Source organism: Rhineura floridana, chromosome 1, assembly GCF_030035675.1.
Source record: "Rhineura floridana isolate rRhiFlo1 chromosome 1, rRhiFlo1.hap2, whole genome shotgun sequence".
NCBI lineage: Eukaryota > Metazoa > Chordata > Lepidosauria > Squamata > Rhineuridae > Rhineura > Rhineura floridana.
The window spans coordinates 117,456,061-117,476,154 of record NC_084480.1 but is presented as its reverse complement, the minus strand read 5'-3'; the positions used below and the strand labels follow the sequence as shown (position 1 = coordinate 117,476,154).

Genomic DNA, 20,094 nt, shown 5'->3' with positions numbered 1-20,094 from the left:
GCGTTGTCACAGCCACCACCTGACCAACCACCTGCAGAATGTAGCTAACTTACTGCTTCTTTCTTACTTACTCAACGTACGATTGCAACAACTCTTAACTTGGGGTTCCTTAGCGCTGCCACGGTCCCAGTCTGTTTTTATCCCTCTTTTCATCTGAGCTTGTGAGCTCAGAGAGAATAACAGAAGCCAATTTATAGTGTCCATAGGTATATGTGCAAGTAGAGATGTACTAGAATTCTGCCCAATTTTGAGTTGGTACTGAATTCTACTATTAATTCACATATTTTCTATTGTTGCAAATTGGTTTTTTATATAGCAATTTTCTGCAGCTATTTTTGAAAAATACTTCTAAAGTATTGATATTAAGAACAATAATTTTATCAATATTTCCTTTTGAAGTATTGATGTTTCCTTTCAAAATATTGATATTAATATCAATATCTTTTGCAAGGAAAAAACAGATTGGTAAAAGCAGCAGCTGGTGGATAAAGAATGAACTTGAAGCGATCCCAGCCTATTATGGCAACAATGTGTTTGAACCGGTACTGACCAACGGATCCCATCCCTATGTGCAAATAAAAAGCATATTTGATAATGTTCACTTTTTTGAACTGCACTTAAACTGCATGTTGCTAATGCTCGGTGTATGCTTATCCAATCCTGTCAGGAAAATAATTGACAGGGTAGTGTTGTCCACTACAATGTCAGATTTCCTTTCATATCAAAAGAAGCTTATCTCAGAATACATAGGAATGAGAAGTGGGAGAAGCAAGTAACTGAAAGCAAGAAGTGGAAGTACAACTACACAGCCAATTTTATCCATATGAGAATATATGGCCATGTGTGTTGATGCACACACTAGTTTTTTCTTTCTATTTCACTCCTCACATTTACATCCTGGGCTTCATGTAGATTCAGATATCTGAGAAATTGGGCTTCCATTTGAAGGGGATGTCTGGAATTCAGTGCACGCTGTCTGTGAAAATAAAGTCGTTAGTGATGGGATGTGCCTAATTACTAGGGAAGGATTTTTTGAACAAAAGGTTTGATATCCCAATTTTGATGGGTTGTTCAGCTTTGCAAATTTACTCACATTGTCACATTGATCTCAGTGTGTCTTGCCTGCACCATTTGAGCTGCATAAGACAGTATCTTCCAACTGATTTGCATTGTCTCCATACACATGCAATTCCCACCTGCTTTATGCAGCTGGTAGCCAAAAGAGAAGTATTTTGGCCCTATTTATCACTAAGGTCCTGCATTATTAGTAAGGGAAGAACAGGGAGGGCATGATGGCTGCAGGTAAACTCTTAAGTTGGGTGAGAGTAAGCTCAAGGTTTTCTAGTACTGTGGCATCTTAGATGCTGGGCCCTTCCCCCATATTAGTCGGGAACACATTTACCTACTTTCTTCTCTTCTATTTCTTGCCTGAAAGTCAGTCCCAAACTTTCTTCTTTCTCAGTGCAATCCTATGCATGTCTATGCAGAAGAAAGCCACAATGAATTCAGTAGGACATACTCAGACAAGTGAATACAGGACTACAGCCTGGGTTTTGCTGTTGCATGGGTTTTGTGTTGTTTTTTTCAACCTCTAGAGCAGTGCAATGGGATGAAGCCACAGAAAAGCAGTAATGTGTAATGTTGCACACTTGCTGTAATGTGAAAAGGTGCTGTTGAACTTAAAGCACTGTTGTAAGGATTATTGGGAGTGTTTTTAAGGTATTTTGTGCACTGGAAATGTGGTATAAAATGCTGAATATTTAGCATTAACACATCAGTGATTTCTAATCTTATGGCATCGTTACATTCAGTAAAAAACTTTTTTAAAAGTGGAATTTCTTCTGAAATCACAAACTGCAGGTGTTGGTATGAAGAAACATTAGAAGAGCCTTTCTGTCTCCTGTATTTCCCTTTTCCTCATACTGAAACTGGATGTTCTTAATCCTTGATCCTACCAAAGCTGCTCTGTGAGGTATTATTGCAGAGATAGAAGCCAGAAGTGTTGTAAGAAAGGTTAGCTTTTTAATCTCAAAACTGTGGTTAAAGTTTTCACTATTATCTCTTGATAGAGCAATCCATGTTCAGGTTTACAGAAATGAATTAGCATCAAGAATGTGGTGTATTGTTCCTTTAAAAGAAATGTGGGAAATGCCATCATTGGAGGAATATTTCACACTGATAGATTCTTCAAGTTTTCATGCTCTATGTACTGTGTCCTCCTAGAAATTTGTAGCATTACATACTAAATCTTTATCCAGCTTACTATAATAAATGTCACTTCTGATGTTCTGATATTCAGCAGAATCTATATGTTATGTGTAACAGCCTGAATTTCCACTAAATAACTAGTGTTCTATGCTGATTGTGGTATTATTTTTAGAACAGGAAGCAATTAATTATTAAACAGCTCTGTTCTTTCGAGCTTTCCATTCTGTTAAAATAAGATGTGAAATAGCCTGGTTTACTATTCATTATATTTAAAACATTTAATGTTAACAGAAACACAAGACCCTGAGCTACCTTCCTTTTTGTCCTTTAAACATATAAATCATTGAGTTACTTTTGGTCACCATTTTCCCTTTTGTAGTTAGGCAGTGATGGATTAGTATTAGGCTGCAGCATAGATTGGGAAAATCTCCCAGCATCCTCTTTCTGCAGAGGCATCATCTACCAGCATTGCTGTAGCTGCAGCTATTTCAACTGACATTTCTTTTTAAATTGCAATATGGAGGGCTCCTGTGATGACAGCTGCTTCTGTTGAACTTTTATATTTTTTTCCTGCTTGATAACTAATTAATAAGAACCCCATCGGTACTGAGACATAAAGCAGAAGAAATGGATATTCTCTAGGTGTTTCTGCTGGTTTTTCTGTGTCTTGACAGACACAAAACTCGTCTCGGAGCAGCTTATCTTCCTATACCATTTGCAGTTACTCATCTAAGTTATCTAATCATTTAATTCTGTGAGTATGCTATGTCTTGTCTCTGCTAAGTAGTTACTACAATTGATGGCAAAAGTCAGTGTGTAATTACAATAATTTTCTGTGGAAATTGCTTTATATAATTGCTTTACTAAAACAAGTACTACATCTTGTAATACAAATACAGAAAGTTCAGCATATCTTTAAACACATTGATGATAAAGATTGTTTCAGAAGTGATTGATTTTTTCTTACCCCTTCATAGTTTATTTCTAGCAGTTATCACTGTGTTTCTGCTAATGTCAATGATTTAATCAGTTGGATCCTATAGGCTGCAGAATACTGCAAGGTGTGTATACTGGGATGTGTACTTGAAATTGTTACAAGATAAAAACACGTTAGAGCTGTCTGTAATTTTACAGTAAATCTAGGATTTATTGAAGTTCTCTGTGAACTGATAGTTTCTGTTTCTGATTACTTTGATGTTTAGTTTCATTATAGTAGCTTGTTTGTAAGAGATCAGTAGTCTAAAAAATGAATAAGTCTGATATGATATTGAAGCAGGTCATTACATTCAGGAGCGAATCCACTACAATAACGCAAGATTCAGGTATAGCAAACCTGAATATATGTTACTGTGAAGTTGCAGGGACACATCGAAAAAAGATCACTTGGCCCTAATTATGTGTCTGGATCTGGGCCAGTTTTTGAATGACGCAGTCTTAGTACCATAAACATCTGGCCTGATTTGTTGCCTTCTAGCTGGATAACAGGATTCTCCACCCACCTCCTGCCTCTCAGTTTTAAAATGAGTTCAGCTATAGGTTCTTACTCCCTACCCCCACTGCTTCTGGGTGATAACAGAGTTTCCACAAAGAACCAATTATCACTAAAGAAACTGCTAAAGTACTACTACTTTTATGTAGGGATGCTTGAGGAATTCAGTTTTTGTGAATTTCAGTCTGGACTGACCTCAACCACACCATCCAGACTCATGCGCAGATCGGAGTTTACTTATCCACCAGCTTTTGTGCTTTCTGAATGTTTCAGCACAGCTCTTGGTTCAGATATACCAAACTGTTCTTTAATTTTGAGAGCAAAAACGTTTAGAAATACATATTTTGGTGAGAAAAATTCTCTTGAACATATGTATTTAAATGTGATTTTTTTTTTAAAGTTCAGAAATTAAGTGTGGAAATGAGGCAAAATGGGTTTAGGAGTGTACACATGCAAAACTTATATAGACTGGAGTTGGATGATCAATGTTTAATGAATGAACCGAATGATTCATCTATCCCCAATTTTATGTAGGATATCAGTGTTAATATAGTGGATGTGGGTGTAAGTTGCCTTGTTGCTATTTTCACTCCCTTTTAAAAAGAAATGTGTACTCCAGTGGTAGAGAGAAGGAGCCTTAAACAACATGAAAAGAGAGAGTGGGAAAAATATATAATTGCTATTTTGTAAATATTTTAAAAGGCTTGAGGGCTTTCCTCCTGGAGTGGAACTATAGAAACTGCTCAGACTATAACAAATTGCAGCAATGTAAACGTTTCCTCAAAGTGGCATGGCTGTGTAGAGAATAGAGATGGAAGGATCTGCCCATTTTGGTTCTCTTAGTTTCTTGTTTTTCCAATCTTCAATTTAGTTCTCCACATTTCTATAGCAATGTGCAAATTTTTAAAAAACATCCTCATGAAATTCTTCAGCATTTTAGTGCAAATTTCTCCTAATAAACACATTTTTGTATGCAGTTTTGACTAATGTACATCTTTTTGCAAGTTACCTTCTAAAACCCTTGGAGCTAAAATTCCTTGGACTGCTTTGAAACTAGGTGTCTGTTTGCTTTTTAATTTAATTTTTATTGAACATTTGATTTGTATAAACTTAATGTTTCTTTCATTAGGGTAGAAGGACAAAGACACTATTCTGTAATAATATAATGAGAGAGTAGGTGAATTTGGAAGTTTCATTGCATTTCAACACAACTTGGTACTGATAACTGTTAAAACATTCCATAGCCACATCAGACATCAGAACATCAGACACTACATTGCAACAAAAAGATTCTTCTGCAGGTAAAAATGAAATGAATAACCAATTAAGGCCCATGGCTCAGCGGAAGAGCATATGGCTTTATAGAAGGCCCCAGGCTTAATACATGGCACCACCACTTCAGTGCTAGAGATGCTCTGCCTGAGGTTTTGGAGAACCATGACCAGTCAGAATAGACAGTCTTAGGCTGGTTGGACCAAAGATCTTCCTCATTAGCAGGCAGCTGCATATTCAACCACTCTCACCTTTTTCTTTTCTTTTCTTAACAACCTCCTGCTAAAAGTTGCTTCTTTTGTGTATATGACTCATACTTTTGCTGTTTTAAACAAGGGCATCTACCTAATTAAGGTTTGTCTTGTGATTATACCTCATATTTCTGTTGTTTTAAACAAGGGCATCTACAATTGCAATCTAGAAGGAAGTGACACATGAGCTGCTACCAGGTTGGCGATTAAGCTGGTGATGAGGGTTCCCAAGAGGCAGGAGAAGAATGGAACCTGGCATTCTAGTGCAATAGGCTTTTTAAAAGTTAGATCCATTATCTACTGTACTGTTTTCTTCAAGCAAATAGTCATGTCTTGATGCTCACCAGAGGAAATATATGCCAAGCACTTCTTTAATTTCTTAGTTAAAGAAATACAGTTTCTTCTGCTATATAAATTCTAATTTACTTTTCATCTGGTTAATGATAGAGTCCAGGGTTCAAGCCACTCTTAAATAAATGAATACCTAGTTCACTGAGAGCTTCACCTGCAGATTATACATTCCTCTCTCTAATTCTGCAGTTTTTCTGTTGCATATTGATTCATCTATTTTGATTGATTGATTGGTCCTTCATAGTGTTGTTGCACATACTGGCTACTTAATTTTCTACATGCAGTCCCTGCCACATACAGGATCATGTGGAGAAATATGTATGAATTGTGCTGTATACTGGTGTGGCCTATCTAAGCTCTTTGTATGATCTGTATGAGAAGGGTCATATGTTAAAATGAACAAACAAGTGACTAGTTCATAGGTGACATCTATATTTTCCAATCATCCCTCCATCTTTCCTCTTGATGTATTTACAGCATGCACATGTATACAGTCACTCATAAGGAGAGGAACAAGAGACACAATCGATGACAAATGTGTCTTCAAGCAATATGCTTGGGTACCTAATTGCAAATGAATAAATTTCTTGGGAGGTATTATGCTTTGCTGTTTTGAGCAGTAAACTTGATAAGGGCAATGCTATATGCAGTGTTTGCACAAATTGCAGGAAATAAGATCTGTTTTTGAGACAAACCTTTTCCTGGGCATATTTCGATACAAAAGTGGCTTTTGCAGACATACAATAAGGTACACTGCTGTGAGGAGATGACAGGGCTTGAACTTGGGAGCCTTGGGATTTTGAGTATGGCTGCATTTTTGGTGAGCCGCTGAACTGTGTTTTACAATATCTGCACAGGCAGTTTAGTGTCCTCAGGCCATGTACTGACCACATTGATCTAGACTGGTCATTGGATCCTTCTAGATGGGGAGTAAGGGTGTTGACAAGACCAGTACATTGTTTGTAGATTGGGTCTTCTGCCCTGCTCACATGAATGTGCATAAGCTTTGTATTGTATGCAGATTTGCACCCTCTTTTGCAGTGTGTTGAGAGCCCAAAAATAAACAGGGGCCACACACAAATAATGCTGTTTGACAGACCAAGTTTCAATAAGTGAAACTTTTTCCATAATTGAATTTCCATACAAGAAGAGGCTTACCCATTGAGTTTCTGTCTGCCACACAGTTCTTAAAGGCACAAGAGCACCGCTATTCTTCAGTGCTAGTCCTAACATGCAAGAAACTAATTTTTTATTAGTTGTAAACCAATTATCTTTCTGTAGGTCTTTCATCCATTGAGCTTTGTCTAGTAATATTAAATTTAGTGCAACACCAGAGTGATATTTCAGATGGCCGGGAGGGGGTGGGTGTCATGAGATTTAAGATTTACAGTAACCAAGGTTCAGATGTCCATATTTTGGCTAAATCAAGATTAAACAGTTTAAAACGCAAGTGGTGTATTCTAAGCACATTTGTTATGTCTTTTATTTTATACCTCATCTGTGTTGTCAGCACAGATTGAACAGATTTCTTTTTTAAGGAAAAATGATTTGAGTAATTGATCCAAATATGCCCATTTTAGTATTTAGCAACAGCACCCCCCCCAAAGAACAGCATTTCCCTAAAATAAATAAATAAAAAACCCAACACACCAAGAGACTAGATAACCAGACTAGACCACAGTGGGTTAACTAAGGGACCACCTCACCACATACATCCCTGTCCGGCAACTGTTCTTAGATGGGGTGCTGCTCACAGTACCACATGTCTCAGAGATGCACTTACTTTGTACTGAAGATTGGACTTTAGTGTTGCATCTCCAACCATCTGGAATCAGTTACCAGCTGAAATTAGATAGGCAACTAGTATCTTAATGTTTAGGTGGCTACTGGATACATTATTATTATTATTATTATTATTATTATTATTATTATTTCCATTTATAGACCGCTTACTATATAAAAGATCTCAAAGCGGTTTGCAATAGAATACACAAGGTACACTAAAAAACATATCAAAATAATTTATAAAGCAAAATACATAAACAATATCCATGCACATAAACATATACATAAACACAGTATAAAAGTCAGAATTCAGCAAGGGAAGGTTGTAAGCCGCCCTCCCCGCTCTATGAAAGTGTCAGAAAACTGAAATTATGTTGATCATGAAGGAGGGCGACAAGCAGGTAAAAAGTTATTGCTCCCCTGGTGCAGCTTGCTGCCATTTCTCTTGCCTCTCCTTCTGGGGGTGGGGGTGGGAGCGCCCCCCAGCTGCAAGGCTCCAGGACTCAAACCTCAGCAGGCTTGTGTGTCCATTGTTCTGAAAGTGGAGCATCTCTCCGGGAAGCAGGTTGTGATCAGAAAGCAGGACAGGCTTTAGCTGGGGGCTAAAGAGGGTGTCCATTGTGTTGATGGGGGTCTGTATGTGACCCGCACAATAGGGAAAATCAGAGGCCCACTCTGCCTTATCTGCATAGCTCCAGTGACTGGTCCCGTGGCCAGGAGGACCTGCCTCCGAGGGGGACCCCTCCTAATCTTCCTCGCCAGCATCTCCGTCTGCACTGGCTTGTTGGGTGGCCAGCAGCAGCAGCAAGAGGAGGTGGTGGTGGAGGAGGTGGTGGTGGTGGCAGGAGAAGTCCAACCTCAGCATCTCCTGGGCGCGCATCCTTGTCATGGCTCCACACAGGGTCTCTCCAAGCCTGGCTGAGCATGCAAGCATCATTTTGTGCTGTGTCTTGAGCAGCTCCTCCAGCTCCATGTCCTGCAGGTGTTGTTGCAGTGGGGCGGCTGCCGCCATCTCTTCATCTTTAAGAAGTCTTTAAGAAGTGTGACCCTGTCATTGTAAAGAATATTAACTGTACAATGATTTCATTGTTTTTAGAATCTGTGTCTTGTATTTTATCTCATTTTACCATATTGTACACTGCATTGTTAGCTTTGGCTTTGAAACAGTTTATAAATCTGATAAATAAATACACTACTGAGTTGTGTCATATGCTATTCCAGTGGTTCCTAAACTTTTCCCCCCATGGACCACTTGAAATTACTGAGAGTCTCGGCAGACCGTTTAATGATTTTTCTGTTTGTTGTAGCAATTTTCAGGTACTGTGCTAGATGTTGTGTGATTTTTAATTGCATTTTTATTGCTTCTTTTATTTCTTGTATTCCATTGCCTTAACAATTTGCATTCCATAGAACTCAAATCGTAATACAATAAAATACAATATAAGAAATAAAAGAAGCAATTAAAAATCAATATGAATACTTAGTGCAGACATGCCACAGACCACATAAATGAAGCTTGCAGACCACTGGAGTTCACGGATCACCATTTAGGAACCCCAACATTATTCCTTCTACCTCCCCCCCAGCAATATTAGTAGAGCTGTGCTGGGGTACTTTGTAGGGATGATATAACCCACATTTTCTCAATATAGAATATACAAAGTACCACACTAGAAATACCATGAAACCTAGAGCATGGAGAATGTCTTTTCTGTTTTCTGTTGGTTTGATTTTTCAGTTTGCCAGAAGAGGCAATGAACAAGTTTGAGCAGTAGCAGTTGAGTAAAATGCCACAAATAAATTAGATGTTTCTTCAGAACCAGTCTCTTGATGCCCACATTTTCTTGTTTCATCTACACAAGAACATATGAATCTTATAAGGCTCATTTTAGACAAGAACATTATCTGTTGTGGTAAAATGTAGACACTAAGTCATACATAGAGTTTTATTAAAATAACATGGAATAAAACCCATAAAATACAATCAAATTTGTTTTAGCATTCCATGACTGAAACTTAAAAAAAAACCTGATAACATTTTCCTGTGGTAGTAATGCATTCCAGAATCCGACTTCTTACGTTTTGAAATTAGCTGAGGTATTGCTTTCAACATATTTCTTTTTAAAAGTGTTTTAAATAACATATTGGGAAAACAAAGCCGAGTCCAACTTAATCTTGTATGTGCAACAGATGTCAAACAACTGAGAGTGAAGTTTGTCCGTTAGTTTGGATACAATATCAGTGATCACTTAGGCATAATACAATTTTCCCCTTTTCTTTTATTCTATTAGGGCCACCAAGATGGATCTTAAGTGTTCTTTGGAAGAGTGTTCAGTGGCGTTGAACCTGTTTCTGAACAATAAATTCTCAGAAGCTCTGGAATTACTTCGTCCCTGGTATAGCCATTTTGTTTGCTGGAAGCAGTACAGAGTTATAAGACATGCCATCTGGTTGCTGGAGATTAATTTAAGGCCTCTGAACACAATATCTTTAATTAATTCCATCTCTGTTCCTGCCTAAAAGCAAGTTTTCTGCAATTATTTATTTAAACCATCTAAAGTGACCTATATTTACCCGTCAAATATGTAACTCTTAGTTCAAATGTTGAGGTGTAATCTGAGTCACTGTGCGAGTAACTTGAGAGAGAGAAAACACATTGTCTCTTTCCTTTATACCCTTTGTAATTTAATCAGAACAGAACTAGGTTTCAAAATAATACCCAGAACCGCATAATTATGCAAGAGATTTCAGGAAGAACATCTTAATGGAAAAACATCAAAGTGACCAACAGCTTGCAGAATATATTGAAAGCCAGAGGCAGTATTCAATTAAAAAGTTGCGCTAGCACAAGTATTAGCACTAATGCAGTGGGATTTCCCCCTCTCCTCCTCGCACGGGGGAAAGAGAGGGGGAGGTCATTCCATTGCACCAGGAGAAATGTGCTGATGGAATTATCTGCTTAGCACTACATTGAATGTAGCATTTTAAAAATTATTTTTGTAAAGAAGTGTAATTTTGTGTTTGAAGAACACCATTTTTTAAAATGGAGTTACCATTTTGATTGAAATGCCTATTTTTATTTTTTTCAAAACAGGTCTAAAGGTAGCATGTACCATGCCCTAGGATATAGCACTATTTTAGTTATGCAGGCTGCTATGACCTTTGAACAACAGGATATCCAAATGGGAATTGCTACAATGAAAGAAGCTCTACAAACTTGCCAAAAGTAAGTGTGTTGTTGTTATGTGCCTCCAAGTCGACTACGACTTATGGTGACCCTAAAGTAAGTGTAAATAATTGTATATTTGGTAAATGCTAAATATTAGCGGTTTCTATAAGGTTGTATGTGTGTTTTTGCTCAGCAAGGAATGAGAGGAAACTACTAACAGCACAATCCTAACCATGCCCATTCAGAAGTAAGTCCTGTTGGATTCAGTGTGGCTTACTCCCAGGTAAGTGGGGTTAGGATTGCAGCCTTAGTCATATGTGACATCAGAGGGTATTAGAGTCTCAATGGCAGCCAAAGGCTACGGCATATATATTTACACAGCCTGTAATACCTTTCACAGCCTTGTACCAGTTACCTTTTTACTTGGAGCCCCTTCAGAGCCTTGTATGAGGACTTCTGCCTGCACAACAGGACTTCCTTTTCTTCTCTCTCCCCCCTTCCCCAATCTTCTCCAGAGGGTTGGGAGAACACCTAGAACAGATTTGGGAGAATGCGCTGGGAGAGGAGAGGGAAGAAGTCCTGTTGCACATGTCTTTCTACTAATGGAACAATTTCATTGGATGCAATCCCTAGACTTATTCAATGTGACTAGAAAAATAGATTCTTTGGGTATAATCAGAATGATCTCTAGAGATGTTATATGTTTTTAGATGGAATTGCTGATCTGAAGTTGATAAATATAATCCTTTGGCTTTGTAGCATAGGATAGAATTAGAAAAAGATCCATAATTAAGGTGCTGATCTTAAAGTACAGTAGGGCCCCGCTTACCGGCATTCCATTTTCCGGCGTTCCGCTGATGCGGCGGCTTTCAATGAGGGGAAATTCCCTGTTTTAAGGCCGTTTTTGCACTTTTGTGACATTTTCGTCTCATTTTCATGCGACGCGCCCCATTATTTTCAATGGGTTTCGCTTTACGGCGATTTCCACTATACGGCGGTAGTCCGGAACGGAACCTGCCGTATAAGCGGGGCCCGCCTATAGTATGTGTGCTTGCAAAGAACTGCATGGATATTGGGGTTTTTTTTCTGTCCTTCCTGAACAATAGTTGACACTTTTATGCACTTGTTCCTAGAGCTGGCATTAATCATGCTAGATGCACAATGGTATTTTTTTAATGAACACTTTTTAAAAAAACACTTGGCCAAGCCTTTTAAACTACTGTATTATGTAAGAGAAAAGAATATGCTATTACACATGCACATGTGTGCGCACACATATATATTAAATTTCCATTTTTCTTAGAAAAGCTTAAATTAATCTCTGAGAAGGAGGAAGGGTTTGGAATGCCTTCTGAGTACAGAGGAGAGAGGTGAAAGTCTACACTGATTTTGTTGGTAGTTATGAGACTGAATAGAAGAGAGGCAATTTTTCAGATATTCTCATTGATTGAATGTATATGTAGCCTTGAAAAATGACCTTGTTGTTACGGTAGTTACCAAGATGACAAATAACATCTCTAGCGTATTTTCACGCGTGCAGATAGGTGTGCTGTATGAGTGAACCTAGGACAGGGGTTCCCAACCTTTTTGGATCAGTAGGCACATTTTGAATTTTGAGATAGTTTTGTGAGTGCCAGTCACAAAATGATTGCCGTGAGGGTGTGGCATAATACAAAATGTCTCCCCTCTGGACAACCTCATGCTTACTATAGGAAGTTAGCTATGTCCTGATGATCCTGATTGTGGAGATCACACAGTACTGATCCCACCTCCAGACACACACGCACACACACACACAATGATCTGTCTAATAACAACGGGGACCATTCCTCAGTACCAGGAAAAATATACAAAATGGCCACACCACACACACTCTCTCTCTCTCTCTTTGGAACAGGAAACTGAAGGGGAAGGGGAAACAGCAGCTCCTGAGGATTCCAGGGATTTGTATTGCCAAACAACTCACTTAGGAACACAAGAAGCTGCCTTATAATGAGCCAGACCATTGGTCCATCTGTCTCTGTATTGCTTACACTGAATGGCAGCAACTCTGCAGGGTGTCATACTGGGGCCTCTCCCAGCCCTACCTGGAGATGCCAAGGATTGGACCTGGGACCTTCCGCATACAAAGCAGATGCTCTGCCACTGAGCTACAGCCTTTCCCACTTAACAATTACAGTTGTGACTGCTCATTGGCTAGAAATATGGACAGGTGGGAGCAGCCAGGCTGACTCATTACACACAAATCATTTAGAGTACTGTATATTTTACTTCATAATTTCTTCCTAGGAGAGCTAGAGACTTAATGTTTTAAAAATGAAAACTCAGAGTCAGTTTAGGTGTTTGCGGGCACCATGTCACCTGTGGGTGCTGCATTGGTGACCCCTGCCCTAGGGTATTTAATATTTAGAGGCACCAGTCTGGTACCTAAAATGCATTCCTAGGACAACAGGGTGAAGCAGTAGATATCAGTTCACATCAGATGTCTTGCTTAGTTCTTCTTCCCCTATGCATCATGACAAGCAGGCTGGATGACTGAGTGCTTCGGTCCCTGCTCTTGATACTAAATTTTTGGAAGTTGTTTGTGCAATAATGTTGTATCCTGTTTTATTGAGGTTCTGTAGGTTGCTTACCTTTACTCTCCTAGCTGTGACACAAATGTTTAATATTTATGATTAAGTTCCTTTAGTTAAAATTAGATGTTTAAAATGTTTGCCTTTTTCTCTTTTGTCTTAATGTAGATTCAGGAAAAGAAACACAGTAGTAGAATCATTGTCCAGTTTAGTTTCGAAACAGTCTGTAGATCAGTTGAGTGAAGGTAAGAAAAATATATGGTGAGGCGTTGTCTCTGTAAAGTATGTACTTATTGCTGATTTTGGTGTATATCTATTTCCCAGTATTCAGGCAGTGAAGGATTGTGAAAAGACTGCACAGCTTAATGTATGCAAATCGCATTAGGACTAAAAGATCAAGGTGTTTTGATTCTCTTTAACTTTTTTACCTAAATGTGTGGTTGTCTCTCAGTATATAAAAAGTTTCCCTTTAGGACAGGATCTGATAGTCTGCATCAGCATTCTTACTTTAGAAAATTATGTGCCCTGGATGATGCTGATGTTTTTCATTTCCTCCAGAAGTGTTGCCTCTGGTAGTTGTTACATCATCAAATTATGTCAATTATGGAAGATACCAATTATATAGACCCATTCTAGTCTGGTTTCAGGACCGAACCTACCTTTGTCATCCTAATGAATGACCTTTATTGAGAGAGAGACAAAAGAAGTGCAACCTTGCTTCTTCTACTCAATCTCTCTGTGGCTTTTGATACCATCGGCAATGGTAACCTCCTGGACTGGCTCTGTGAGATGAGCACTGGAGGCAGTGTTGCCCAGTGGTTTGTGTGTGAGAGCCAATAAACTGAATCCTGGTTAGATGGAGGCTGTGTGGGTGAGCCCAGCTCAGGGAAATAGGCCAGTTGCTTGTTCTGGATAGGACTGAACTCCCTCTGAAGGAGCAAGTATGCTACTTGGGAGTGCTCCTGGATCATCTTTGTCAATGGAGGCTCAAGTGGCTAGGAGTGTCTTCTGACAGCTTCAGTTGGTGCAACAGCTATGGTTGTTCCTGAATTGGTATAGCTTAGCTATGGTGGTCCAGGTATTGATCATCTCTGGATTGGATTACTGCAGTATGGTATGTGTGGGGCTTGTGCGAAGGTTGGTCCAGAAGCTGCAGCACTGCCAAATGCCGCAGCAAGGCTATTAAAGGGGATGCCCTATCGACAACGTGTAACAGCTGTGCCAAAAAGGCTGCACTGGCTATCAATATGCTATTGGGCCAAGTTTAACATCTTGGTATTTGCCTATAAAGTCCTGCAACCAGGTTACCTCTGGTAATGCCTTATCTTTTACACCTGTGGCTGAACCCTCTGATTCTCAGGAGAGACACTCTTAATAGTGCCATCTAGCTCCCAAGTTTTGTCCTGTGTCCACTAAGATCAGAGTTGTTAATTTGGCTGCACCTGCCCTTTGGAGTGTGCTCCCAGTGAGTATCAGGTAGGCACCTACAGTGTTGGCATTCAGGGGCCTGCTCAGAATTCAGCTGTTCACCAAGGCTTTCTCTGAGGAGATGTATTTATCTGATCTATTGATTTGTGATGTGTATTGCAGTTGTTTTATGAATGTAATTTTATTATTCCTTTTAAGCTGTATTCATGTTAATAGCAGCACAGCCATAGTCAGATCTACTGGGGTGCCCTCTAGCTTATTGCTCCCTTCATTGCCAGAGAGTACTGGCCCAAGACGCTTTGCTGCCTGGGGCATCCGTGTTCCATATTCAGAAGCTGATCGGAACAGCAGGCTTTCCCACACACCTGAGGGCAGCAGGCTAGCCTAGACCATGTGGCACACACACCACTGCTCCTACAATACAGGGGAACAGCTAGGGAGTTGCTGCCATTGCTCCACATGCTTATCGGCAACTGCTGCCTCTCTCTGGCTAGTGATAAGGCCAGCCCTGCTGCCAGATTCTGTTTGGCTGGCAGACTCAGACAAGAGAAGAGAGAGAACAGTTCAAATTGGACGCTACCAGCAGAACAGAGAGCAAGCGAGTAATTTGAACTGTTCTCTGCTGATAGCATACAATTTATGACAGAGAAGGAGGAGCATTTTAGTTCTGTGTTGATGGGGGAAAACCCCCTGCACCAAACAATGCACCCTTGCAAGTAAAGATTGTATTGACACAGGAGTCAGAAAGTTTTTATTTATTATTTATTTAATTAATTTGTATGCCGCTTCATACTTGAAAAGAAGCCTCTAAGCTGTTTACAGTGTTGAAAAAAAAATGAAACCAAATTACACATTTAAAACAATACAAAACATTTAAAAGAAACCATCATTAACATTAACATTAATATTAACAATAATCATAAGAACTAAATTACACATTTAAGGCAAAACAAAACATTTTTTAAAAAAATCTTAAACATTAATATAACCTAAAATAACCAAAAATAATAAATCATAATCACTACTGATTAAAACACAAATATTCCAGCAAGACAAAACAACCCCACCCACCAAACACATGCGTGTGTACAGGTAGCAGCATCACTCCCACGTCTGCTGCTACCACCCTACCTTACACTCTCACCAAAAGGTGGGGCAACGCTACACACTCCCCACCCTTAGAGCTCCCTCTTCTCACCAGGGAGCAAACACAATCATCCACCCCTGCACAACACCCATAACAAAAGGGGGTAAAACTATCCTTGAAGATAGTGCACAAGTTGTATGTCCATGCATGGGGATTTGAAGATGAATTGTGTTGAAACCATCTAGCGACTATACTTTTCTTCCCCGCCAGTAAGCTGGCACACTCCTTTAATGCCTTATAGGCCAGGATTTTGTGCTCAGGCTGCCTGCCCCCGGCTGAGAGCCACAGGACGAGAGCCCTTTTGCTCTCACTCTTCAGCTCGCTCCAAGGGCTCGTGCCCTTGCCAGGCATGAGTTTAAATAGGTACCTGGAGAGAGGAGGAAAGACACAGTCTTCAGTCAGGGTCCCAGCAGCACCTCCTTTCACTAACACGCACACTACCAGCCCCACCCTCTGGTTCACAAGTTCCTGGTTCAAATTTTGCCTCAGACACAAATTTGCTACATGGCTTTAGAAAAGCCACCATTATCTCAGCTACGGGGCTTAATCTAGTATATGGGAATAGCTGGCCCATTATATGTGTCATTTTAAGGTTTATTGAGATAATGTACATGAAGTGTTTTGGCAAGCAACTGGAATTATAACAACGGGTAAATGTTAGACAAATAATGCAAGACATGATAGAGTAATATGAGTAGTGTGAATCAGTTAAAGAAACAAATGGTACAAATATAGGGATGCTTTTACTTTTGGAGAAAAAGCATTAAGTACCTTTGATTGATACTCTAAAGATTTTAGTGTTGCATTAAATCAATGTTTTCTTCTTTAATAGAGGAAATGCATGCAGAACTCTGTTATGCTGAATGTTTACTACAGAAAGCAGTACTGACTTTTGTACAGGTAATGTTTGCTTCATTGGCAGTCTGTGTAAATGGGGCTTTCAATAATGCTGTGGAACTGAAAAGAAGTGGGATTTCAGAAGCATGAGTGGTTTATGCTCTTACCATTCACTAATATTGCAAAGTGGGACCCATGGATCTTATCGAATGAAATGTGTGCTTACCAAGTAATCTTAAGCATCCATATCTTATTGTGGGTGGTATCCGTTGGGTTCTTCCACTGAACATTAAAGGAAGAGATTCACAGGCAAGAGGTGCTATGTGAACAACGATCGGGAAGATGTATTTCCAAAAGGTGCATTTTGCAATTACCAGCATGCTTTGCTTCTTCAGCCATTCTGTTGCAAAATTCTATAGTGGAATGCAGCAGATCTTTGCTATTTTCTTATATTTGGGTGGGGAATCTTTGGTCCTCCAGATGTTGCTGAACTATCCCTGGCCATTGGCCATGCTTGCTAGGGGTGATGGAACTTGTAGTTCAGTAACATCTGGAGGGCCAAAGGTTCCCCACTCCTCTCTTAGATTTTGTGGTCTTGTAATACAATTGTATTGCAAACGTTGCAGTGTCTTGTTCCAGACATTATTAATAAACTTTAAACAGAGTAGGTGTCTAAAAGATTTTAGATGACTTAATTCTCGCCAGTCTGTTTCCTGTTAGTAGTGATACGTGCAAAGGCTCTTGCCTACCCCCAAAACATTGCTCTTAGACATTCAATAAGATATTTTTTGGCCAAGTCACTCCCACATTCTTCCACACAATCTTGTACACAATACACTGCTGCATGAAAAAGACTAGTGTGGATTGGGCTGTATATATGGGGGATTGTGGGTGTTGGGAAAAGTGCTGCTGTCACCGTGAAAATGACTGTCAGCTTCCTCTGTATGCAGCCCAGTTAATGCTATGCAATTTTGTAGATTTTTTTTATGATGAGAATTGGCCCTACAGCTTCAAAGATCGGCTTGCCATGGCATAGCTAGCAAGCTGAGACGAGGAATGAATATCTCTTTTACCTAAAAGAGGTCAGCATAACTATATGGCAAGCCCATATGTTGCCTTTTTATGCACCCAAACACACAATCTGGCTTAGAAGGCTGCTCAGCTGGGAACTAGGGTGTATTTCACTGTATACTACAACTTGGGAACAACTGAAATTTCAGGCAAGCAATAATATTGATTTAATAGAACTAGAGAACAATTCCAGAGTATTAAATGGCTAGAATCCTGACAGTAATTAGGCTTTCCATTTTACACTTGAGCAAGTACATACTGGAATACCCTTTAAATAATTGCTAAGCAGAGTGAGTGGGAAAAATGTTTAGGATCGTATTCCTTTGAAATGGCTGTTTAATCCTTGCGTTGCAAAATAAACATAACACCTATTAACTATTAAATAGTTCATTACAGATTATGAATCATTATGCTGCAGTTTCTAGTCTCCAAATCATGATATACTGAATCTGCTGTTGGTCACTGCGTATAGCAGATGTAGTATGCTACAGCAGCAGATGTATTACAACTGAAATGATACAGAAGAGTCCTGAACAAGGATGATGCATATGCAAGCATTTATGAAGCATTCATTTTTTTTTTACTAAAGGCTATTTAGATGTAAAATTGTATGCATCTATTATAACAGTAATACATCCAATTCAAATTATTGTTAGATGCTTGCAGCACCATCTAGTGGTGTTCCTTGTATTTCAGTTTGGCTTGACATATGTAAATATTTTTTTTTGGTCAGGTTTCATTTTGTAAAATTTTATGTAAAGCATTGATATATAGTGTTTCCTTGATTATCAGAAACTTGCACACTCTGATAAATATATTCATGTACACAAATTTTATCTGTTTCAATGTTTACATTATGCAGGCACAACTGTTCAAATGAAAGGTCCGCATACATATATACACAATGACTGGTTTTGTTTAATTTTTCCCCCAGGATGAAAATATGATCAACTTCATCAAGGGTGGTCTCAAAATCAGGACAAGTTACCAAATATACAAGTAGGTTTCTGTAACATTTTGGTTTGCATTATTTTTATATATTTCAGCAAATTTAATTCCTTTCTACTTCTAGGATAGTGGGAAACCTGTCTGCAGGTTTTCCTGTCATTTTGGCAATGAACTTCAGTTTCACCCTAACCCCCCCCCCCGAAAAAAGACATGGTTCTTTGCACATGACATCAGCAAGATGGCAGAGGGGGGAGGTGAATATTATGGAGGGAGCATGCATGCTTAGTCTGCCCATGAATGAGTGCACAAAGTAATGTAAGGAGATACATGAGCTACAAATTGTAAAGAAATAAATTGAAATATCCTCTTTTCATTTTAATGAGCGATTAGACTGAATATAGAATAAACCCTGTGTTTCTGTTTTAGTCTTGATAAATAATAATTGAAGTTAAGGGTAAAGGCACATACCCTTTGTGTTAACGTATCACTTCTGTGTATCCACCTTGGGAAATGGCAACAAAGACTCAGTCATGCTTTCTTGTTAATACTCTTCTAAAGAGTATAGAATGCAGATGGTAGGGGGAAAGGGAGAAAGTGCATTATATTGAAAGTTGGGAAGAGCAGGAGCGGCTTGCCCAGAAGGGTGGAACTGCAGAAATAGCTGCCAAGTAGCAGCGTTGCTGTCCCATACTGGGAGGGTGAGGGGCAAGAAGGCAAAGTAGGACTGTGTGGCACACAGTGGAGCCAGTCCAGCGCTTCCCCCAATGCACTGCATGGCCACCACCTTGCCCCTCACAGTAAGCCTCAGCCATGTTTCTGCTGGGACGCTATTGCTACAGGTCTGCCCCACCAGGCAAGCTGCTCCTGGGGAAGAGGAGTGGGTTGTGATTGCAAAGGGATGATTCTGTGAAGGGAAGCAAAGAGCTAACATCTTAGCATTCTAGACAAGGATTATTCACTAGTAGAATATATAGAGAAACAAAGAAATAATGAAGAATAAAAGGGGGTGAGGCTGATGTATTCCAGCTCCTGAGAGCTCTGACTTCCAGGCATGCAGTTATATAAGCCTGTACTAGTTGACACTAAAAGGAAATCTTCAATGTGTAATTATTGCATCTCTACATGAAAGGTTGTCTTTGTTCTTTGACATCACCCTTGTAAAATGAAACCACGTTGAGGTCACCAGTTTCTCCTTACAAGAAGTATGTGTCAATTTGTAAAGTAGAAAGTTCACATATTACAAGCTGAGAATTTCAGGGTGATGAATGGATGATCAGCACTGAGGTTATAATGCACCTGGGCAGGCTCTGGCTGTCATTGTCTAAGCTGTTCTGATGTCATGTATTGTGGAAGCATAGGAGTAGGCAGATGACTGTTAATTGCTTGCTCTATATTGATTTTCTGATTGCGAGGTACCTGTTTCAGGGACTTTACAATCTCTTTGTTTTTACTCTGTAAAGCACTGTGCACTCTGATGGTACTTTTAAACTATTATAAGGCATGTGAGGAGGGCAACGAGGATGATCAGGGGAGTGGAAACAAAGCCCTATGAGGAGAGACTGAAA

At 39.4% G+C, this 20,094-nt stretch overlaps 1 protein-coding gene across 2 annotated transcripts in view; it reads left to right on the top strand.

The window, feature by feature from the left end:
* TTC39B (tetratricopeptide repeat domain 39B) overlaps positions 1–20,094 on the top strand; it is an 84,978-nt gene that overhangs the window by 40,500 nt on the left and 24,384 nt on the right. For both annotated transcript variants that reach the window (XM_061630245.1, XM_061630254.1), the window contains exons 3-7: positions 9,648–9,752; positions 10,451–10,582; positions 13,267–13,343; positions 16,506–16,573; positions 18,516–18,580. In XM_061630245.1, coding sequence (XP_061486229.1) covers positions 9,648–9,752; positions 10,451–10,582; positions 13,267–13,343; positions 16,506–16,573; positions 18,516–18,580 — 447 coding nt within the window. The remainder of the gene's footprint in view (positions 1–9,647; positions 9,753–10,450; positions 10,583–13,266; positions 13,344–16,505; positions 16,574–18,515; positions 18,581–20,094) is intronic.